This window comes from Elephantulus edwardii, unplaced genomic scaffold (assembly GCF_000299155.1).
Source record: "Elephantulus edwardii isolate Elephantulus edwardi_28Jun2011 unplaced genomic scaffold, EleEdw1.0 scaffold00018, whole genome shotgun sequence".
In the NCBI taxonomy this organism is placed as follows: Eukaryota; Metazoa; Chordata; class Mammalia; order Macroscelidea; family Macroscelididae; genus Elephantulus; species Elephantulus edwardii.
Window position 1 is genome coordinate 4,334,241 of NW_006399768.1, and position 24,945 is coordinate 4,359,185.

The window sequence follows — 24,945 nt, forward strand, 5'->3', positions numbered from 1 at the left end:
CAAAGTAAGCTCGTAGGACAGAAAGACAGCCATCTGATATGACAAAAAGCATTTTGAATGTGCAACAATGGGAAAAAATTGACGTATGTTTGATTTAAAAAAAAAAAAAGCATTCCAAAGACGTTAAGAACAATGTTAGTTAATGTTAGTGGTCGTTATTGGTGGTGTGTGCCATTGAGTCACCTGTGATAATAACTGCCCTATCAGGCACAAGAAAGGAAGACTCTTGATGAGATGGATTGATTCAGTGACTGGGATAATGGGGGTAGGTGTGTCAAAGACAAAAAAGATTGGCACAGGATAGAGCAGGGTTTAGGGCTGTTGTTCATTAGGGTCACTATGAGTCACAGGTGACTCAACGGCACCTAACAATAACAACATCTACAATAGCTCTGAAGACTGTCATATTCTGAGCCAGTCTCCCTAATTCTGACACACCTAATCCTATTGCCGCAGTTACTATGTCAATCCATCTCATCTGGGGTCTTCCTCTCCTGTGCTGTCTCTCCACCTTCTAAGCAAGATGTCCTTATCCAAGGACTAGTCCCTCCTACCCACAAGCCCAAAGTATGTGAGATGGAGCTTCAAAATCCTAACCTCCAAGAAGAAACTTGTCTTCACTCTCTCCAGGACAGACTTATTTGTTCTTCTGGCGGTCCATGTTATGTTCAATACTCTTCTCCAGCACCACAACTCAAAGGCATCAATTATTCTTCTGTCATCCTTTTTCATTGTTCAGCTCTCTGTTACATAGAAAGTAATTGTGAATACCATGGTCTGAATCAGGTGTACCTTAGTCCCTAGACTGACATTATTGCTCTTTAGCACTTTGGAAAGATCACTGAAAGTAGACTTTCCCAGTACAATTCACCTTTGATTTCCTGATTGCTGGTGCTGGGAGTATTGATGTGGAGCCAAGCAAGCTGAAAATGTTAACAGCCTCAATCTCTTTTCTGTCCATCATGATGCTTCCAATTGGTCCAATGGTGAGAATATTTTTCTTCTTGATATTGAGCTTCAATTTATATTGAAGACTACAGTCCTTGACCTTTTGCAGCAAATGCTTCTGGTCCTCCTCAGATTAGGAAAGCAATCCTCCAATCCTGATGGCACAATCCTCCTCATAAAGTGCCACCTCTCAAATGCTCTATTATGCATAGAAATTGAAAAGGTATGGAGACAGGATGCATCCTTGACGCACTCCCTAATTTTCAACATGCAGTGTTTTCTTTCTCTGTTCTGATGACTGCCTCCTGGCCCAAGTACAGGTTTCACATGAGAATAATCAAGTGTTCTGGGATTCTCTTTGTTATCTAGGTTAGCCACAGTTTCTTGTGATCCATACAGTCAAATGTCTTTTTAGAATCAATGAAACACAGATAGATATTCTTCTGGTGTTCTTTGCTTCCAGTCAAGATCCATCTGATATTTGCTATAATGTCTCTAGTGCCACGACCTCTTCTAAACCCAGCTTGTATTTCTGGTAGTTCTCTGTCAATGTACAGTTCCAATCGTTTTTTAATAATCTTCAGCTTGTGTGTGATATTAGTGATATTGTTTGATAATGGTAAGTGCAAAAAAATAAAACAATTTCTATAGACTGAAGATATGGGATATCAGAAAATTATTGTTGTTGTTGTTGTTATGTGCCCTCGAGTCACTTGCAACTCATAGCGACCCTATGTACAACAGCCCTAAACTCCGCTCTGTCCTGTGCCAATAGCACTGTCTCTGACACTCCCATCGGCGGAAAATTATTACCAGGTAATAAAAAGAACAATAAAAACTGTCTAAATTACAAGGAAACCATTAATCTGCAAGTCTAAGTTTGATCATTACACTATACCAACAAAACCTATAAACAAGAAATCAAAGTCACTAACAAAGCTCTGAGATAGAATTGTGACAGATGAAGACATATGTCCAAGACACCAATTTGCTTATGTTTTCTAGGATTCTTTTCAACTTAACTGATAGATTTCATAGAAACCCTGAAAACACTCTAAAATTGTATATAATCCAAATCAAGCTGTGGCAGAAGTAAGCTTTTTAACCTCTGTGCTCAGTTAGAAGCCCAGAGGTGGTGCAAAGAGTTTATGTGTTCAGCTGTTAACTGAGAGGTTAAAGGTTTGATTCTTCTCAGGAGCTCCTTGGAAGAAGAGTCTGGTAATCTACTTCCAAAAATCAGTCATTGAAAATCCTATGGAAGAGAGTTCTACACTGACACAGGGGTTGTTGTTTTGTGCTATCAGGTTGCCTGTAACTCATAGCTAGCCTGTGTACAACAGCCCTGGAGCCTGCCCTGTCCTGAGCCAGTCTCACTGACACTGAACCACCTACCTCCATTACCCTATTCACTATCTCATCCAGTCTGTCTCATCCAGGATCTTCCTCTCCTGCTCTGTCCCTCTGCCCTTCCAAGCATGATGTCCTTCTCCAAGGACTCGTCCCTCCAGGCCACATGCCCAAAGTAAATGAGATAGAGCTTCACAATCCTTGCCTCCAAGTAGCAAGTTGGCTTCACTCTCTCCTAGACAGATTTGTTTGTTCTCTTGGTGGTCCATGGTATGCTCCCTTATCTTCTCCATGAGGTGTTCATAAATCTAAATCAGCTTAAAATCAACTTGTTTCAATACTGCAGGCTTTTTCCTCTTTATAAGAAGCAAGAAGAAAGAGAGAGATAGAAATAAGGAAATCAACACATACAACTCATTCTAACACTGGTTGGACTACTGATAGTGTCAGGGATATGTGATATTCCTGTAAAGATTTTATCAATGGCAAAGACAGGTCTATATATCTACATGCCAGAAAATTTCTACTTCGATAATAAATATGTAACTGAGTCTAGAATTATCAAAGTTGGTTTCAATATGTATGATAGTGAGGCTAGACAAGAAAAAATATACGAGCATTATAGTGGAAATATTTGGTAATAGATTCTATAAAGAAAGTGAAGAAAACAAAAAAGGTTGAAAAAAAACCAAAACAAAACAAAAAAACAACTCCCTGACAGACAGGTAGAATGCTATTACCACCAAGTAAAACAAAAAATAGGTCTCCCTAGATGGTATAAATGGTTAAGGACTAGACTAACGGAAAATTACGGAGCTCTGGTGGCCTAGTGGTAAGAAACTCTGCTCTAATCCCAAAGGCACACGTTCAAATCCACTAGATAATCCACAGAAGAAGGATGAGCTATCACCTCTCATCTGATTTACTGTGAAAACCTGCTGGAGGGTCAGTTATGTGTTTGTTCTGACTCAATGACACACAGCAACAACACTAGAAGGTTGGCAATTCAAACCCATTCAGAGGCACCTCAGAAGAAAAGCCTGCCTATCTTTTGAAAGTGCACTCACGATTTCCATGAGTCAGAATCAAGTCAATAGAAGCAACAAAACAGAAAATACAGGAGTAGGACTAGGTGAGTTGTTGTTGTTACCTGTTGTTGAGATGACACCAACTCATAGCTGATCCTCCAGCATGTTTTCGGATTTTCTCCTCTTTGAGTAAAAGGGCATCTCCTTCTCCTTATCCACTAACCCCCGTTATTCCTTTAGTTCATCAAGCAATGTTTTGCCATATGCATAACACAGGTTATTGGTTAGTCTTCATCCAAACCTGACGTCACAAACCTGATGAACCTCAAATTGGCCCTGACTCATAGTGAGTGATCCTATGTATAATAAAACAAAGTTTTGCCAAATTTTATGCCATCTCCACTTTCTGCCCATTGATACAATCACTGTGTCAGTCTATCTCTTCGAAGATTTTTATATCTATAGCTGATCCTCTACTCTTCCAAGAACGTAATCTTTCTCGCAAGACCAGTTTCTTCTGATAAGATGGTCAAGTCTCACCAATTACCTCTAGGGATTATTCTCCTTGTACTTTTTACAAGACAGATTTACTCATATTTTGGCAATCCATGGAATATTTAATACTTTTTGTCAACACTCAAATTCAAATATGTTCATTTGGTTTTTTCTTTGTCTTTCCTTATTCATTGTCCCAATTTCACATGCGTATAAAGTAATTGAACATATTATGGCTTGGGTCAGTTGCACTTTAGTCTTTAAACTGATATCCTTACTCTTTAGAACTTTAAAGAAATCTCTGGCAGCCAATTTGAATAATGTAGTAATACATATGTCATTTGATTTCTTGACTGCTGCTTCCATGATTGTGATTGTGGAGCTAAACAAAATTAAATTTAAATTTTGACAGCTTCAATTTTTTTCCATTTATCATGACAAATGGTAAAATTGTATATTTCTTTAGTTGGGAGTAATATTGTTTTCTTTAGATTGAGGTGTGATTTATACTGAAAATTGTAGTCTTTGATTTTCATTAATAAGTATTCAAGTTTTATTCTTTTTAGGCAAGCAAAGTATTGTCATCTACATGTCACCAGTTATTGATGAGTTCCTCCAATCCTGATATTATGTTCCTTTTCATATAAACCAGTTTCTCAGACCATTTTCTTAACACACAGAATAAGTTTGGTGACAAAATACAACCTTTGTACATATCTTTTCCAAATTAAAACCATGTCATATCTCTTATTCTGTTAAAATAGCTACTGCTTGGTCTATGTACAGGTTTCAGGAGCACAACTAAGTGTTCTGGAATTCTGACTCTTTTCAATGTTATTCATAACTTGTTACTGTCTACACTATCAAATAGTGTAGTCAACAAAACACAAATACATAGCTCTTTGTCTTCATTTTGAGACATGCTGTATCAGCAAATGAAGGTCCATCACTGGCTGAAAACTTTATCCAATCCATGTTATTATGATAGGCTCTATTTTGAACTGGCAGTCCTTTCTCATAGTTTTAGAGTCTTCCAACCTGAGAGCCTGATCTTTTGTCATTATGTCTTCTAATGTTCCACTCCTATTCATACGTAGGAAGCAGAATTGGCCATCCACTTCTGAAATAATGAGCTCTGTTGTTATTGATGTCATTTGCCGTTAAGTTATTTATGACTCATAGTGATCCTATGTATAACAGCTCTGAGCCCTGCTCTACTTTGAGCCAATTTCATTGTCTCTGACACACCTACCCCCATTATCCCAGTCACTGAGTTCATCCATTTCATTCAGAGTCTTCCTCTCTTGTGCTGCCCCACTACCTTCCCCAAAAGAAGTCCCTCTCCAAGGACTGGTCCTACCTGGCAACACACCCAGAATATGTGACATGAAGCTTCAAAATCCTTGCATAAAGGGTGCATAGTGGAGTGTATCTGGGGCGCTGGGAGGGATGCAGGAGGATTGTATACCAAAGAAAGACTTTTACTTTTTCAAAGAGAGGCACAAACTGAAGGGGGGAGGCGGGGCGGGAAGGGCTGGGCAGGGAGAAAAGTGCAACAATGAATGAATGGAAATCCAAAATCTCTGTAAATGCTCATTAAAATTATTAATATATATAAAAAAGAAATCCTTGCATCCAAAGAGTAGCCTGGTTCCATCTTCTCAAGATCTGTATGTTCTCTTAGCAGTTCATGATATGTTTAATACTCTTCTCCAGCAACACAACTCAAAAACATTGATTCTTCTTCTATCATCTTTATTCGTTGTCCAACTCTCTGATACATAGAAAGTATTGAGACCATGGCTTGGATCAGGCACAGCTTAGTCACTAGACTAAATCATTGCCCCTCAGTATTCTAGAGAGGTCTCTGACAGCAGATTTTCCCAATGAAATTCATCTTTTGATTTCTTGGCTGCTAGTACCAAGACTATTGCTAGTGGAACAAAGCTAGCTGAAGATGTTAACAATCTCTTCTGGGACTGTCATGATCCTGTCAATTGACCCAGTGGTGAGAATCTTTGTTTTCCTGATGTTGAGCTTAAATCCATATTAGAGGCCGCAATCCTTGACCTTCTTCAGCAATAGCCTCAGGCCCTCCTCAGGTTCATCAAGCAACGTTTTGCCATATGCATAACACAGGTTATTGGTTAGTCTTCATCCAAACCTGATGTCACATTCCTCCTCATAAAGCCCAGCCTCCAAGGTGACCTGTTCTACATATAGATTGAAAAGCTAAGTAGATAGAATCTATCCCTGGTGTACGCTTTTCTTGATTTTGAACCATGAAGTGTTTCCTTGCTCTGTTTTAATGACTGCCTCCTGTCCATTTTTAGATCCATTTTGAAATACAATGTTGTGAGTGACAGGATAATATACATATACATGGAAGACCTGTATCCAATAGATAGTGAATTAATACTACTATCAATCAAATGTATGCACCAACAACCACAACCAAAAAGCAGGAAATAGATGACTTCTGTCAACTATCACAATTGGAAGTCACTCGAGCTCGAAACCAAGATACATTCATAGTAATGGGTGACTGGAATCCAAAAGCTGGGAACAGGAAAGCAGGATCAGTAGTGAGAGAAACATGGACTTGGTGACAGAAATGAGGCTAGAGACAGAATGGTAGAATTATGTATAAACAATTATTTATTAATTGCAAATACCTTTTGTAAGACACACAAATGACAACTATACACATGTGTCTTGCCTGATGGCCTACACAAGATTCAGATTGATTACATCTGTGGGAAATATTATTGAGGAAGCTCATTATTAGGTGTGAAAACTAGTACAGGTGCTGACTCTAGTAGATCATCATCTACTCATATGCAAGTTCAAATTAAAGCTAAAGAAAATCAAGTCAAATCCACAAAAAACAAGTTTGACCTTAAGTCTATCTCTCCTGAATATAAAGATGACCTCAGGAACAGGTTTGAGGCCTTGTACACTTATGAGCGAAGACCAGATGAGCTGTGGAAGGAGATCAAGAGTATCATCCATGAAGAATGCAAAAGATCGTTACAAAGACAGAGGAGGAACGCAAGACCAAATTAGATGTCAGAAGAGACTCTGAATATTATACTAGAGTACCAAGAAGCCAAAGCAAAGGGAAGAAATCAAGATGTTAAGGAGCTGAACAGAAGATTTCAAAGGACAGCACAGGAAAACAAAATATAGTATTATAATGAAATGTGCAAAGAGGTGGAGTTGGAAATTCAAAAGGAACAAACTCACTCAGCATTTCTTAAGCTGAAGGAACTGAAGAACAAATTCATTCCTCAAGTTTTAATACATAAAGATGTGGGCAGAACGTTCAATGAACCAGGAAGCACTAAAAGAAGATGGAAGGAGTACACAAAGTCACTATACCAAGAAGAGTTGGCTGATCAAGAGGAAATTATGATAGTGATAAAAGAGGAAGTTCAAGCTGCTCTGAAAGAAATGGCAAAAAACAAGGTCCCAGGAATTGACATATTTCAACAAACAGATGCTGCATGTGGACGTGCTCACAAGGTTGTGACAAGAAATATGGAGAACAACTACTTCGACAATTAACTGGAAAAGGACCATATTCCCATTCCCAAAAAAAAGGTGCTCTGATAGAGTGTGGAAATTACTGAACAATATCCTTAATATCACATGCAAGCAAAATCCTGCTGAAGATTATCCAAAATCTACTGCAACAGAACATCAGCAGAGAAACTGCCAGATGTGCAGAGCTGGGTTTAGAAGAGGCCATGGGGACATTATAGCCAATATTAGATGAATCTTAGCTGAAAGCAGAGTACCGGAGGAATGTCTGTGTTTCTTTGACTATGCAAAGGCATTTGACTGAGTGGATCACAACGGATTGTGGCTAACCGTGAGAAGAATGAGAATTTTAGAACATTTGATCATGTGTGTAACAATATAGATTGACCCAGTAACTACAAATGGCCTTGAACTTGCTAGAGATCATGAGATGGTACATGACCAGGCAAAGTTTTGTTCTGTTATTCATACGATTCCTATGAGTTATATTCAATGTAGCAAGAGTTGATCTGAGAATGTGCATGTTCAAGCAAGAAGTATGGTAAGTTCTAAGAACAGAGGAGGGGATGTTTTTGTTGTTGTTATTGTTGTTGTTATGTGCTGTCAAATAAACTCCAATTCATAGTGACCCTATGTACAGAAACTCTGAACTAACTATTCTCTATGCTGAGTCAATTTCATTGTCTCTGACACACCTACCCCAATACCCCAGTCACTGAGTCAATGAAAAAGAAGTTTGTGTTAGGAAGGCTAAGGGAAGAAAGAGAATTCTGATTGAAAAATCATTTTCCTAGTCAACATTTAAATAAGGCAAAAAAATACTCCAGTACAAAGTCATATTAAAAATTCTAGGGAAAAAGACTAAACATTTCCTCCTCCTCGTTGTCGCTTTTGTTGTTGTTAAGTGTTGTCAAGTGGCAGACGACTCATAGCGGCCCTATGAATGAAAGACCTGAACACATGTACAACTTTCATCATTTCTCCACATTCATAGAGTTTCCGGAGGCAAGCTATTTCAGAAGTGGATGCCACTCCTGCTTCCAAGCTTGTTGTAATGGGGGAATTACAACAAACACTGCCCACCATGGGTAACCATTATCGCGTTTGACACATCAGTGTCACAGTGTTTAGCATCATAACAACTACAAGTTACTTCTGTACAGCAAATGGACAGACCAGTGCTATACCACTTAGAAGAATGTTTGACTAAAAACAATTAAAACCAGGCCTGAGGCCGCAGATTAAAATCACCTACCTTTGGCTTGGTAGCACAACTTTCTATCCACTAGGCCAACAGAGCTCTCTCTATGTTGTTAAATCTGTTTCAAATACCTAGCCTGCTTACACCTAGTCTTTCTATTTAAGAAATTCTTCTGTTCTGTCTTGTAAGGCAATACAATATAGTTATTCATCATTATGCATACTATTATCTTTCATATATTTGGCTTAGATAGTTCCTTATTTTTTTTCAAATCACTTAAAGTATGCCTTGCTAGTTTTGTTCAGCTTCCTCACCCCTTGACAAGTTTTGTTAGCTGCCCCTGGAATTTTGGCTGATTTGTTTGTTGTTGTTGTTTTTTAATTGTATTTTCTACCCTGATTAGTACCTTAAAACAAATATATTGAGAGTCAGATTAGTGCTAAGCTTATTATCTTGGTACAACTCAATATTATGCTATATCAATAGAATCGCCTTGGAAGCTTGTCTTATTTTGCAATTCTCAGCTTGGCCTCCCAAGCCAGGCCTGCTTTGAGCTCTATTATGAGAATTATATTCAATCTTAATGAAAGATTGTTGTTGTTGTTGTTGTTGTTGTGTGCTGTCGAGTCGCTTGTGACTCATAGCGACCCTATGTATAACAGCCCTAAACTCTGCTCTATCCTGCGCCAACCGCACCGCCTCTGACACACCCATCCCGATTACCCCAGTCACTGAATCAGTCCATCTCAGAGAGGGTCTTCCCCTCCTGTGCCTGCCCTCCACCCTCCCAAGCATGATGTCCCTCTCCAAGGACCCGTCCCTCCTGGCAACATGTCCAAAGTATGTCAGACGAAGCCCTAGAATCCTTGCTTCCAAGGAGTTGCTTGGTTTAATCCTCTCCAAGATGAATCCTTTGAGCTGTGGTGCTGGAGAAGAGTACTGAATGTACCATGGACTGCCAGGAAAACAAACAGATTCATCTTGGAGAGGACAGAAGGAAAAGATATGCTCCAAAGCTGTATCATTTCACCATAATGATTCAGATGTTTAGCAAATTATCTGAGAAGTTGGACTATCTGAAGAATTCAAATGACCAAACCTTGCTTGCTGAAAGTGAGGGGGCCTTGAAATACTTATTAATGGAGTTCAAAGGCTTCCATTTCAGTATAGATTACATCTCAACATAAAGAAAACAAAAATCTTTGAGTTTACCTGTGGCTCAACAGTCAACATCATAATAAATGGACGAGAGACCAAAGGTATTAAGGATTTCATTTTTATTTGCATCCACAATGAATGCCCTTGGAAGCAGCAGTCAAGAAATCAAGCAACATAATGTATTGGAATTGCACTTGTAAGTGTAAAGCAAAACTATTGCTTTGAGAATTATAATGGGCCTGGACCCAAATTATGGTATTTTCAACTGTCTTAGATTCATTCAGAAACTAGATAATAAATGAGGAAGGGTAAGAAGGATTGATGCATTAAATTATAGTGTTCATGGACTTGAAGATGAATGAATAAATCCATCATAGAAAAATTTCAGTAAAAATGTTCATTAGAAACGAGGATGATTTAGACCTTATGGCATATACTTTTGAACAAGGTATCAGGAGGAACTAGACCCTAGAGAAAGACTCCATGCTTGATAAGGTGGAAGATAAAAGAGAATGAGGAAGACCCTCAAGGAGATATATTGACAAAAGTTGCTCAAACTATGGGCTCAAACATACAAATGATGTTAAGGATGGTACAGGTCTTGGCAATGTTTAGCTCTGTTGTAGATAGGATCCTTATGAGTTGAAACTGTATGGCAACTAACAAAAATACATTGTAAAATCAGTTTTATATACATTAGGCTGAGTTTAAAAGAGGCCATGGTACTAAGGTTATGATAGCTACGGTTAGATGGATCGTGGAAGACTGTCTATCTGTGTTTCATTGACTATGCAAAGGCATTTGACTGTGGATCACAACAAGCTGTTGTTGACTCTGAGAAGAATGGGAATCCCAGAACACTTGACTGTGCTTATGCGAAATCTTACTTGGACCGGGAAGCAGTCATCAGAACAGAGCAAGGAAACACTGCATGGTCCAAAATCAGGAAGAATGTATGCCAGGGATGTTTCCTTTCTCCATACCTTTTCAATCTTTATACAGAACAGATTATCTGGGAGGCTGGACTCTATGAGTAGAAATGTGACATCAGGATTGGAGGATGACTTATCAACAATCTGTTATGCAGATAACACACTCTGCTTGCTGAAACTGAGGAGGACCTGAAGTGCTGGCTGCAGAAGGTCAAGGACTGTAGCCTTCAATATGGATTGAAGCTCAACATCAAGAAAACAAAGATTCTCACCACTGGGCAAATTGGCAACATCATGATAGATGGTGAAGAGATTGACATTGTTGACAGCTTTAGTTTGTTTGGCTTTACAATTGACACCCTTAGTACCAGCAAACAGGAAACTAAAAGACGAATTACACTGGGAAAGTCTGCTGTTAGAGACCTCCAAAGTACTAATGAGCAATGATGTCAGTCTGGAGACTAAGGGGCACCCGATCCAGGCCATAGTCTTTGCAAGTACTTGCTTTGCATCAGAGGGCTGGACAATGACTAGGGATGATAGAAAAAGAGTTGACGTCTTTTAGCTGTGGTGCTGGAGAAGAGTATTAATATACCATGGACTGCAAGGAGAACAAACAGGTTTGTCCCAGAGAGGGTGAGACAGGCTGCTCCTTGAAGACAAGGATTCTTAAGCTTTGTCTGACATACTTTGGACATGTTGCAAGGAGAGACCTGTCCTTGGAGAGGGACGTCATGCTAGGAGGGATGGAGAAACAGTGTAAGAGAGGAAGACCCTTGATGAGATGGATTGATTCAGTGACTGGGGTAATGGGAGTAGGTGTATCAAAGACAATAAGACTGGTATAGGATGGATCAGAGTTTAGGGCTATTGTACATAGGGGGTTTCTATGAGTTTCAGGTGACTCAATGGAATATAACAACAACATCACAAGTTGGTTGGTTGGTTTTTTTTTAAATATAGAATGGAATTGGTTAAGGCAGGCTAAGTAGGACGAGAGAAAATGGATGGTATACCAGATGGGACCATGAAAGGATAAATTTCGTTTCACAACACCTTGGTTTCATTTGGTGAGTGGGAGGAATGGTCTATGTGTGTTTGTATTCTGACTCATGGTATAAAGAATATATTTCTACTATAAATTATGGTCCAAATATTTTTACACTAAATTTTTACCAACCTTAGGCAAATTAAATGCTTATTTGTTTACTTTTTCTAGTCTCCCAAACCAAACCTAAATCTATTGCCATTGTGTCGATTCCAACTAAAAGAAGTCCAACAGGACAGTATATAACTGCCCAATAGTGTTTCCTAGGTTATAAATCTGTATGGGCATAAAGATAGCTCTCCTTGACAGAGCAGCTAGATGAGTCAAATCACTGCTCACTTTATTATCGGCTCAACACTTATCCTCCTCAGCACCAGGGCTCCTTTAATTTAAACCCAATTTTCAGTCTCAGGATCGCATCAGCACACCTCTGCTCCTTGTCTTTGTTTCACTTAGTCGCATATCTAGACTAACAGTTTAGCATTTGATCCAGTAATTCAGGTGTTTCTGTTGTTAGGTATTGTCAGGTTGATTATGATTCATAGCGACCTATGAAAAATGGATCTGAACCTTGCCCTATCCTGAGCTACTCCTGTAATATTGTTGTTGTTCTTGTTGTGTGTCATCCAATTAGAACCAGCCCATAGTTGACCTTCCAGCTGGTTTTCAGAGGCAGTAAATTGCATGGGAGGAGACGGTCCATCCTTCTTACAGAGCAGCTGGTGGATTAAAACCACTTGATTTTGGAATTGCAGTGCAGATTCTTACTCCTAGGTCACCAGAGCTCCAAGTAATATTGTTGTTCTTGTTGTTGTTGTTGTTGTTATGTGCCATAGAGTCACCTGCAACTCATAGTGATCCTATACACAAGAGCTCTGAACCTTGTCCTATCCTGAGCCAATCTTACTATTTCCAACACACTTGCCCCTATTGCCCCAGGCATTGTGTCAATCCATCTTCTCCAGGGTCTTTCTTTCTTGTGTTGTCCCTCCACCTTTCCAAGCATGATGACTGGTGCCTCCTGGCAACATGCCCAAAGGATGTGAGACCGAGCTTCAAAATCCTTGCCTCCAGAAAAACAACTTGGTTTCACCAGTAATAGTAGAGATTGATTAAGGAGTCTGTTCTCTCCCCACCCAATTCCACTCTCTGCTCCTCAAATCAAAGTCTTTTCTGAAACTGTCATTTGTATCTTTCTGGTAGCCAGAGTCACAGTGCCATTGTCATTGCTTCAGTGTTATGTATGCCTTTATGAAGACCTCTTTTGTTACTGCATAGATGGCTTTTTTTCTCATAAATCACAAAGCACGAGCTCCAGATTGCAAAAAGAAATACCTTTCCAACTCTCAAATCTTTCCTCCAAATGAAATTCACAGTGCTTCTCCTGCTGTGGTTGCTTTGCTAGCTCTTCACATTTGGATGGAGAGAAGATATTCGACCTGGTGAGCCACTGCATACCCGGAAATTCTGCTTCGATGCAATCTCAAACAGCAGCCCAGTCACGCTGTATGACTGCCATGGCATGAAGGGGAACCAGTTCTGGGGATACCGAAAGGTAAGAGTTCACTGAGTGGCTTAAGATGATCTAAATCAAAGCTGACAAAAAAAAATTACACTGTTTTGATTTAGAATGTTCCTTAGACATACAGATACATAGCTGGCACGCATATTTGGAGACAATTAGCAAATATTAGGGTAAAGAAACAATGTCTGGGAAAGAGCACACTACTGGCTTTGCTTGTTATATGTGTATCCATTGCAATTAATTATGATTGAAAAATGGCTCTGAAAAAAAAGAAAAAAAATGGCTCCGAACAGAACACTAACACTGTAGGAAGGAAGTAACCTTAACAGAGAATTTCCAAGAAGAAAGACCAATGTAACAAAATGATGTTGCTATTGTAATGTGCCAATAAGTCGAAGCCTGCGACTCGTAGCAACCCTGTGTACAAAAGCTCTGAAACCTGCCCTATCCTGAGCCAGTCTCCCTGACTCGGATACGCCTTTCTCCATTGCCCCAGTTACTCTAACAAGCCATCTCATCTGGGGACTTCCTCTCCTGTGCTGTCCCTCTACCCTTCCTAGCATGATGTCCCTCCTGGGTATGTGCACAAAATATGTGAGAAGGAACAAAATGATAATTAGATATTAATTTTAAGAAGCCAAATTCCTTCCCCTCCTCACCCCCTTCTATACTCTTGAACTCACTGGCTCTCTCTCGCTCTCTTTCTCTCTCCTTGTCATACACACACACACACACAGAGAAACACAGACACAGACACACACAGACACACACGAACACACTATTTTTTCATTGCCTATCTCAGATGCATCTGCTTGGGTATCACCTGGATTAAAACATTTACACAAAATGTTTACATAGCTATATAGATATCATTGTTGCAATCCTTACACACAAACCTTTTGTGGTTTGGCCAAAAACATTCCCAAGTACAGAAAATGCCAAAAAACAAAACATATTTGGAGAACATGAAAGTTTTATAAACTTTAAAAGAAACCATGATTAAAGACAGTTCATAAACAAATAGAAAATCACATTTTATTGAATGATAAACTAGTAAATTGTTGTTTTAGGATATTTTTATTATGTTTTCCTTCGGGAACTTTTCAGGATACTATATAAAGTTAGAGATGCAGTTGTTTAATGGTAGAAGTTGTGTTGCCAATTAAAGGAACATGTTTTAAATTCACCAAGGAAGAAAGATAAGCAATTTATTCACATGTGCTTTATGGTCTGTGATAACCCACCGAGTGGTCAGCTATGAGTTGGTTCTGACTCAATGGTATATAACAACTCTCTCCCACCACCCACCCCTCCGTGTGTGTGTGTGTGTGTGTGTGTGTGTGTGTGTGTGTGTTTCAAACTTCTTTGCTCTTTAAGGCAGAACTTGGCTGTAAGTTAGCAGATACCCCTCAAACCCACAGAACTGCTGGGGACCTTCCCAGTAAGGGGGAAGATGTTGCCTGACTTAATCTTCCATGCTTGGGTAGAATGCAGCCTAACCTCAGGACAAAGGAAAATATCACATATAACATTTTAACAAGGAGCTTGGTTATCTCCTGTGATGAAAGCAAAGCCAATAGTCTCTGAAAGTATGGAAAACAGAAGAGGAAAAGTTGCAGAGAATCAATCTAGGGGCTACAGGCTTTGATATCTCTTTTTTCTGTCATTTAATGTGCTTGCTGATATCCACCACTTTACAGCTGGCCTGCTCAAACCACATTCCAATACAGGCTTGTCTGCACAAGTTTATTCTGTACACCCTGTCCTAACATTTGCAGGTTGTGGTGGTTATGTGTTCATTAAAAGTTATCCATAGTTTCATCCATCTACAAAACAATTTTAAAATCAAGAGACAAGATGAAGATATAGGGACAATCATTTCAATAGGAAAATCTTTTTTTTTCCTTATGAAATGTGTGCTGAATGACTAATCCAGGCAAATCCTCTTGATATATTCACTATGATACAGACTATGTAAGGAGCAATGAGGTAGGTTTTTAAAAAATTATTATAATCTGACCTTTAAGAAGTTATTTTCTGGGCACATCAATAAAATGCCTGCATTGCCATTTGCCTGCTGAGCTGGTGGTCCCTACTGAACAGCCCCGTTTCTCATTACTGTACATTTATAGCATTAGAGACAGAACACTCAATAATGTGCAATTAAGCCAAGAAAATACAGTTGTTTTCATTAGGGAACTTACAAAAGCTTACAGATGGATAAGAATAACCAATGCACATGCATACATAGAGCTCACTCACAGGAGAAAAATAGGCTTTTGTGAATTTGAGAGGTAATGTTTACAAGCTAAAGTTTTCCAGCATCCTAACCTTTCCAGCCTTCTAAGGGATTTTCTAAAGGGATCCACTACATACAATTGCACTATGACTCTTCTCAGATCTTTCCATTGCTATTGGCTTTGCATTATTTAGCTAAAGGTTACGCTCACTGTGTGTTTATATAACAAGCAAGGTTTATTCTTAATCAGGGACATGCCAAAGACTCAAAATGTAAAGTGTCTGAAACATCTCCTTTTGGTTGATGACTTAGGCCTTTTCAAGCCTACCTGCTTCAGAAATTTCATCTTTTTACTTCAAGTGTGTGTTATGCCCAAGGCAAAAGAGAAGAATCATTAAGGCCAAAAATCTCTCAGTGGTGCTACTTTGCTTATCTAGATGCACTATTTGGCCCTGGGAGTCCCCAAGGGTTATGCAATCTTCTGACTTTGCTACAGTTCTCTCCTTTTGTTTTAGCATATTCATGAATTTGCTTAGCTCTGTACTCTAATTGCCTAAATGGCCACAGTGGACCACCATAAACTTCCCACTTCCCAAATAATAATCATTATCACCACTTGCAACTGCTACAGAAAAATTGAGTTAGTGTTTTATGCACATTCTTTCAAAATTTGTAACCACAACGTTGCTGTTGTTGTGAGGTGCCATCAAGTCAGCTCCAACTTGTAAGGACACTACCTGTGACTTGAAGGAATCACTGCTGGGTCCTAGAGCAGCCTCACCATGGCACTTTGTGCTTAAACCTTTTCCTGCAGTCACTGTGTTAATCTATCTTCTTGAAGGTCATCTTCTGTTTTTCCTGACTCTTTGCTTTGATAAGCATGATATTGACTGGCCCCTCCTGATAACATGCCCAGAGTTGTTGTTGTTGTTGTTGCTGTTGTTGTTGTTGTTTGCCATTGAGTCAGAACTGACTCATAGTTAATCCTCCAGAGGGTTTTCAGGGCCAGTAAATTACATGAGAGGAAATTACCAATCCTCCCACTGAGCAGCTTGTAGACTCAAACCAGTCGCCTTTAGGATTGCAAAATCTCACTATGCTCATTTCTATTTTTAAAGAGCACTCTGACTTCACTTTCTCCAAAAAAGAGTTGTTTGGTTTATTGATGGCCCATCATAGTCATTATCCTTTCACCAACACCCCAACTTACAGACATCAGTTCTTCTTCAGTCTTCCTTATTCATCATCCAGATTTTACATGCGTAGTGGTGGTGGTGTCAGACTCCATTTAAAAAAAAAAAAAGCGATTGAGAATGCCACAGTTTAGCACAGGAGCAAGTCTTAGAAGTGATATCCTTGATCTTGAGCCCTTTATTTAAAGGGGCCCTGGCAGCAGATTTATCCATTGTGGTACATCATTTGATTTCTTGGCTAATGTTTCCATCCATGAGTGTAATAAAATCCTTGACATTTTCAAGGGAAGCTACCGCACTCAGGTTCAAACTGTTGTTTGAAGCCCCACTTTCTGGTACAACTTGGTTCTTAGCGACTATCTGCCTTCATTTTTTTATTAAATTTGCCTTTTTAAAAAAAATGCACGTATGTATTTGTGTGTGTGTGTTCGCGCTCACGCGTGCACACATACCCACTCTCCTAGCTTACACTTTTAACTACGTGCAGTAGCTGACTCCCACTGTTGGTTTCTATTTACCACCAGGGGGAGCCCTGTTACAAGGACAGTGATTTGTGGACAGAACCTCAATAAAAGTATTTCAATTATCATTCAAAGTCCAAAACCATTTTTTTCTCTACATCTTTAACCTACATATTTAATTTTTACAATAATTTCAAACCATCCTCCTAAAAGCACTAACATCTATAAAATCCGTTCCCATCTTGTCACTCTATAGCCTTTGCTGGTTGAAGTACTTACTTCTACCTTATCAAGGATTAGTGTACTAGCTCCATATAGCTCTTTTCTTTCTCTAACTCATACTGTATCTTAAAGTCAGAAGACGTGTTCTATACAATGTCTAGTTATTGCGTTCCTTTGTTTTAAACTTCACTTAGTTTTCTATTACATTGTGGTTGTTATGTGCCATCAAGTCACCTGTAACTCATAGCAACCCTATGTACAATAGCTCTGAACCCTGTCCTATCCTGAGCCAATCTCACTTCTCTGACACACTTGCAGCTACTACCTCAGTCACTATATCAATTCATTTCGTAAAGGATCTTCCTCTCCTGAGTTATCCCTCCAATCTTCCAAGCATGAAGTCCTTCTGTAAGGACTGATCAGTCCTTCATGTTACCTCATGGTAACATAACCAAAATATGTGAGACAGACCTTCAAAATCTTTGCATTCAGAGAGCAAGTTGGCTTCACCCTCTCTTGGGCAAATCTGTTTGTTCTCTTGTTGTCCATAGTATGTTCAAGAAATACTTCTCTCCAGCACCACAGCTCAAAGGCATCAATTCTTCTTCTGTCATCTTTAGTCTTTATCCACCTCTCTGATGCATAGTAAGTAATTGCAAAGAACCATGGCTTGGATCAGGCATACCTTAGTCTCTGGACTGATATCTTTGCACTCTATCTCTCTGAAGAGGTCCCTGACAACAAACTTTCCTAATTCAATTTGTCTTTTGATTTCCTGCCTGCTGATTCCAAGAGTGTTAATTGTAAACTCAAGCAAGCTGAAATTGTTAATAATCTTACTCTATTCATCTATCATGAAGCTGCCAATAGACCCAGTAGTAAGAATTTTTTTTTCTTTATGTTGAGCTTCAATCCATGGTGAAGACTGCAGTCGTTGACTTTCTCCAGATGCTTCAGGTCCTCCTCAGCTTCAGTGAACAAGATTATTTTATCTGCATAATGCAAGTTATTGATGAGTCTTCCTCCAATTCTGATGACCCATTCTTCCTCACAAAGATCAGTCTTCTGAATGATCTGTTCTGCACATAAATTAAAGAATTTGGAGGCAGGACACATCCCATATGCACTCCTTTCTTAATTTTGAACCATGTAGTGTTTCCTTGCTCTGTTCTGATGACTGCCTCCTAGTCCAAGTATAGGTTTCACAGGAGCACAGTCAGGTTCAGGGATTATCATTATTTCAAGGTGAGCCACTATTTGTTGTGATCCACACAGTCAAATGCCTTTGCATAGTCAATGAAACTCAGATAGACATTCTTCTGGTAATCTCTGCTTTCAGCCAAGCTCCATCTGACATTGGCAATGATGTCCCTAGTGCCACAGCCTCTTCTAAAACTAGACTTCTGATAATAAAAAAGTGTTTTTAACTCCTAATTCTCAGACTGACTGTCCTGCTAGTCTCCAGTCAGATGTGGTGATCGTGTGTGTCATCAATTCAATTCAGACCCCATGATTCCCCATGATGCAGGTAAAAAACGCGCTATAGAGCTCCCTACACTGCAATCTTTACAGCAACACATTGCCAAATATTTTCTCCTATGGGGCAGCTGGTGACCTTCAGTTAGAAGTGAATCATTAAGCCATTGCACCACCTAAGTTCCTTAGTCAGACCTAATGTATATCCTAACTCATGATGAAATTGTGATATTGAATAAGTTATTTAGCATCTATGACATCATATCCTCACCGGTACAACAGGAATAGTAATAACTTGAAATAGACCATGTGACGCTTGCAGCAGTTTTCTGATCACATGATCACATTTCCATTCTTGTAAATTTCCCTAGAAGCATTTGACGTCTAGCTAAAAGATTGGTGACTCAATTCTACCTTGAAGCACCTCAGGAGACAAGCCTAGACCTGTTTCTGAAAAGTTCCAACCTTCAAAACCTTATGAATCTGCTCTCTGAAGACAGGGTGTTATCATCAGTCCAAATTGACTTGATGAGAACTAATAACATAGGACAAGGGTGCTTTTTACATTAATAGAAGTTACCTGTATTTGAATTGCCTACAATTCCCAGTGACCCTCCCTCCAGTTTCTAAGGCTGTGAATTTTTACAGGAGACTGTTTATCTTTTTCCTACAGAGATGCTAGTGAATTTGAACTGGCAACATTTAAGTTAGCAACCTCTGATAGGATACACACGACTCGATCAGGGCTAATAGACGTGAGGTTAATATAATTTACCTCATCACTAAACAAGCTATGCCAAGTTAGCAAGAGCTATCTTCCACATACTTTTCAATTAAAGCTTTCTATTGAAGTATATTTGTTTTAGTTTTTACTTCCTCAGATGTGCATCTTGCACTTAGAATTTGAGGGCGAGAGGTAGCCTCCAAAGTTCTTGGCAGGGAGTGGAGAAGTGAAGGTAATATTATGAATCAACTACCACTGTGGGCAATTAGAGCTCAAATTTATTGAGGATGTCTGGGGAATGTTACAGAACACGCAAAAGAGACCAAGAGAACTGGGGTATTTATATACCACTCCACTCAATCATTGGTTAAGATGGTTCCTGGGAAGCATTTCTTCCCTGGCAACTCTGGCCTGCTGCTCTTACACTTAAACTTACTTTCAAGGATTGAGAAAGTCCTTAGGACAGGGAGAGGCAGGTGACAGCTACAACAAACTAGTCAAGCAGGCACTGAAATGGAAATGCTTTATCAGCTACAGTTTTCCGCACCATATGTACAGAAAATTGTACAAGTCTCTGAGTATTTGAAAAGGGGGTACATCCCTAATGGTACCACCTGAGTGTAGAACGAGAACAATCTGGACGGCCAAGAAGATTCCCTTCAGTGTTCTCCTACTTATTACCCTCCAGTGAAAATAATCACATTTTAGCTAACCATAATTCAGTTGTGCTCATGTTAAACATTTTGTACAAATAGAATTATATCCTAGATTCTCTGTGTGTGGTTTTTTTCTCCTCAATATTATGTTTATTAGATTCATCCATGTTCTTGCCTCTAACACAGAATTGTATTTATTTCTCATTTTCATGACTAGGTTATTTCACTTAAGGTGAATATATCACAATTTGGTAACTCATTCAATTTTTGGTGGAAATTTGGGCTGTTACAAATATAGCACAATGACAAATAATACTTCTACACACATCCTATAGTTATATCTTGATAGAGGTGTACTCAATATACGTAAGCATGAACTTGTTGGGTTGTAGAATATCATACATTGAATTATATTTGCCCAAACAGTTTTCCAAAGCAGTTCAACATTAGTGTTGCAAGAGAAATTCAGCTACTCTACCCAACACTTAGCATGGTTAGACAGTTTTTTTCTTTTCTTTCCTTTCCCATTCTTTGATATTCTCTATACACTTTTGGTATTTTCTTTGAGAATTACCTGTTCCAGTCTTGCTCATTTTTTGAGATGAGTTGTCTGTATTTCTCTGACATATTTTAGATTTGTATGTAGTCTGAAAAAAAGTACTTGGATGCATATATTGAAGATACCCTCTTCCAGTCTGTGCCTTGCGTTTCCTCTTCTCTGCCGTCTTCATGAAGAGGTAGTCTATATAGTTAGTGTTTTTTTAGCTTGTACAGGGAATCTTTGCCTATACCAAGGTTGTGAACATAGTCCTCTAAGTTATCTTCTGAAAACTTCACTGTTCAACTTCTACTTTAGTGTATAATTCCCTCGATGTTTTTTTTTCTTTTTCTTTTTTTGATATACACTATAAAACAGGGAGTGGGGTTTTGTAGGTTTTTTTTTTCACTTTTACGTCCAATTAATCCATCACCATATGCTAAAAAGATTATAATTTTTTTTCACTCTGAAGTGGCACCTTTGACAAGCCAAAGAACATACACACATGGATCTACTTAACTAGCCTAGTTTTTCCATCATCTGACTGTCTAGTCTTGTGCCCGTACTATATTACCTGAACAATTGTATTTTAACAGTACTGGTTTTGTCTTTTTTCATCTTCACTATTTTCTTGTATATTTTACAATTAGTCTATTAAGTTCCAAAAATAAAATCAATGATAATTTACTGGTTTTGCACAGACTACATTGGTAAGTTTGAAAACCTGCATCTTAATAATACTGAGTCTTGAAATCCTTGAGCATGATGTTGTTGTTGTTGTTGTTGTTGTTGGGTGCCACCACCCACTCTGACTCATAACACACCACGACCCTGCCCAATCCTGTTCCATCCTCACAATCTTTGCTGTCCTTTAGTTCATTGTTGCAGTCACTGTATCAATTCAGCTCACTGAGATTCTTCCTCTCTGACTAATCCTCTACTTTTTCAAGCATTATGTTCTTCTCCAGGGACTATCCACCTGTGTTTATGAAAAAGATTGGTTGCTTTCCATTTTTGTAATTTTCCTATGAAGGTTAATGAGAAAATATATGTTGGCATTATGATATAAAAAAAAAACAAAACCAACTAAATACACTGCCATTGAGTTGTAATGTACTCATCCCTTAACCTTATCAGTAGGTTTTCAGAGACTGTAAATTGCACAAGACGTAATTTGCCTATCTTTTTCGCCCCCCCCCCAGAGCAGTTGATGTATTCAACTACCTGCCTTTGGATTGGCAGCTCCTAAACCACTAGGCTATCAAAGCCCCTCTTATAAAACAAGCTGTTCTTTATCCTACCTCCCCACTAGAATTACCTAAAAATTGTTCTTAAACACACCAGTCAAAACCTTCCCTCTAGACTTAAAAATCCACTGTTGTCCGGTCAATTCCAACTCACAGTAACCCCTCACTGGGTTTCTAAGGCTGTAAACATTTTAGAGAGGAAATTGTCTGTCTCTCTCCTGGGGAGCACTCTGTGGATTCTAACTCCTGAACTTTCAGTTAGCCACCAAATTTACACATTACCAGACCAGTTACGGTAAAACAACTAGAAAGCAAAACCTGAATCCTGGTATATTTTATAAGCTCCCAAACATTTCTAACATATATCAAGATGGAGAACCACTTTTCCTACTCAGAACAGCCTTGCTTGACCTATATTACTTCTTCCTCCTGGATCTAGTTAAAATTTATCTTCTATGTTCACTCACATATAATTCAGTTCATTGTGGGGTTTTCCCCTTTGTACTTGTAACATTGAATCATGTTTAGATAATATCTTGTCTTTCCTTGTAGATGTCATCTACTTGAGAGCAGAAACTTTTCTTTTGTGCAGTCATCCTAATACATAATTTATAATGAGTTATATGTAGGACATAATGTATAGCTCAACTCATTGTCATTGGAACAAACTCAGTGCTGACCCTCCATGGCACTTCTAAGCTATAAATTTCATAAGAGAAGATTTGCCCATCTTTCTTCCTCAGAACCACTGATGAACTCAAGCTGCCAGAGAAGCATGATCTTTATATTACAGTGCAAATCCTTACAGCTTAACCCTCCTGAGCTCCCCATCTAATTTATGTTGTTTGTGTATTATTGTTAAGTGCCGTTGTGTTGAGTAAGATAGCGACCCTATGAACAACAGAACTGAACCCTGTCCTTTCCTGCGCCATCCTCACACTTCCTGACACACTGGAGCCTGTTGCTGCACGCACCATGTTAATCCATCTGGTTGAGGGTCTTCTCCTCCTTCACATTCCCTCCACCTTTCCAAGCATAATGTCCCTCTCCAAGGAATATGATGTTTTGTAAATAAATGCTGGTTGAATGGATTAAAGAAACACTGGGTTCAGTTATTGACATGAACGCCTCTTTCATGACTCCTTACGTTGTGCAGCATGAAATGTAATGCAACTGTTTCAGATACACATACATAACTCCCCAAATACCATAGAGTAAAAGATTTAAAATTATTTTTAAAGTTGTTCTCTGGCTTGTTCTTACAGTTTATCCTTCTATTAAAAAAGGGCTTAAAATAACACTGAACAGGAAGTGCAAATACGAAGGTACCTGCCAGGCTAAATTGATAACCACGTAATAGTCACATTAGTTTGAAAAGTAAGTGGGTGGAATTCTTGGCATGTGCCTACATTTGAGTATTTACTGTAACTTTGTGTAAGCCAAATTCACTTCATAAAATCGTACAGGTCCACAGAGATGCCGGAGAGAAGGCCACAAAGCTGTTACTTTAGAGTATTTGCTTAGATACTGCTCTAGGACCAAAAATGAGCAGTGTCCACAAAGAGTTTCATTAAACCTACATATAATTCCACTTTGGTTCTGACATCTGGTTCCCCACTGTTCAGTGCTAGACTTGTGGTCAACAGTGGAGCACAGGCACAGTTTCCTGGGGAAGCCGATCCATGAAGGAACAATTGTTAAAAAGCATTTCCTTGGACTGTGGTATCACAAAGATTACATTCAATCCATTTACTTAAGACAGATCCCCAATGTTTGGACAGTGCTCGCCTCATCTCCTTTAACCTTCACGCCTGATTGAATGGCCTCATTTCCTGCCACTGCTCTTCATATTATTGAAATGGAATCGACCAAATCTTCTGGAAGGTGATTCTTTACATACTCCAGATAGTCCTAGAGAGTGGCAAAATGCCCAGAGCAGAACAGGTTATTCTAGGTGTGTCTTAAACAAGTAAAGTAGAATGTGTTTCTAATACCCCCTTTGCTATCAGCTTCTATTAATGAGCAGTGTATTTCTGTTAATTTACCTGAGTTTATTGATTTTCTGCCTTAATGTCACACAATTAGCTTCCTAATGAGTCTCAGTACATCAAAATCAGAAAGTCTTTTTGTCTTGTTTTCCTGAAGAGACACTTCTCCAATCTAATGGCTCATTTTTCATACTCAAGTGTGTCTATCCATTTGTTTCTATGAAATTATTTCTTTCCAGGTTGACCTGAGCCTGGCTGTTAATTTTTCCATCCAGTGTGCTGGAGTTCATACTAGCGTCATTCTATCTGTGGATTTAATCAGCATGCAATCATGCCCTTTTCTAAATTGTTGGTCCCAGGGCACAAGACCAAGGATTGAGTCCTCTGTCGTATACTAGAAGTGACACTAATCCATTAATGAGCGTCGTGTGAATAAAATTACTCAACCAGATACAAACTTACCATTAGAATAACTTGTAATTCACCTTTCTGAGGTTCGCATAAGAATACAAATTTGAACTTTTCAAACTTCTTGCTGAAAACTAGGTACCCAAAATCTTCAGCACTCACCCTATCTGGTAATTAAAAACATATCACTTCCTAAGAAGTTGTGATTCCTATGAAGAAAACTTCAGTTAAAATGGACAATTCAGTTACGTTGACAAGCAAGAGGGACACTATTTCTCAGGGACATTTACGCCAGCAGTGAATTCACCTTTTCAGTAAGTCGTGTTATCTTCCCAGTCTAGTTTTACTTACATGTCTAACCCAGCTGATTCATCAGGCTATTAACAACCTTTAAAATTTTGCCCCTTCTCTGCACCTTAATGTCTTAATGCTTTGTGCTACTAAAGATACCACAAGTGAATGACTTCAACAACCAAGAGTTCTTTTTTTCTTTCTTTCTTCATAATTTAGGAAGCTACAAGTCCAAATTCAAAGTAAACACTCTAGTAAAACTTTATCTTTTTTTTTT

At 38.8% G+C, this 24,945-nt stretch overlaps 1 protein-coding gene across 1 annotated transcript in view; it reads left to right on the plus strand.

Annotated features, from left to right (window-relative positions):
• GALNTL6 (UDP-N-acetyl-alpha-D-galactosamine:polypeptide N-acetylgalactosaminyltransferase-like 6) overlaps positions 1-24,945 on the plus strand; it is a 2,113,891-nt gene that overhangs the window by 2,066,131 nt on the left and 22,815 nt on the right. The window contains exon 12 of the mRNA XM_006882210.1: positions 13,106-13,255. Coding sequence (XP_006882272.1) covers positions 13,106-13,255 — 150 coding nt within the window. The remainder of the gene's footprint in view (positions 1-13,105; positions 13,256-24,945) is intronic.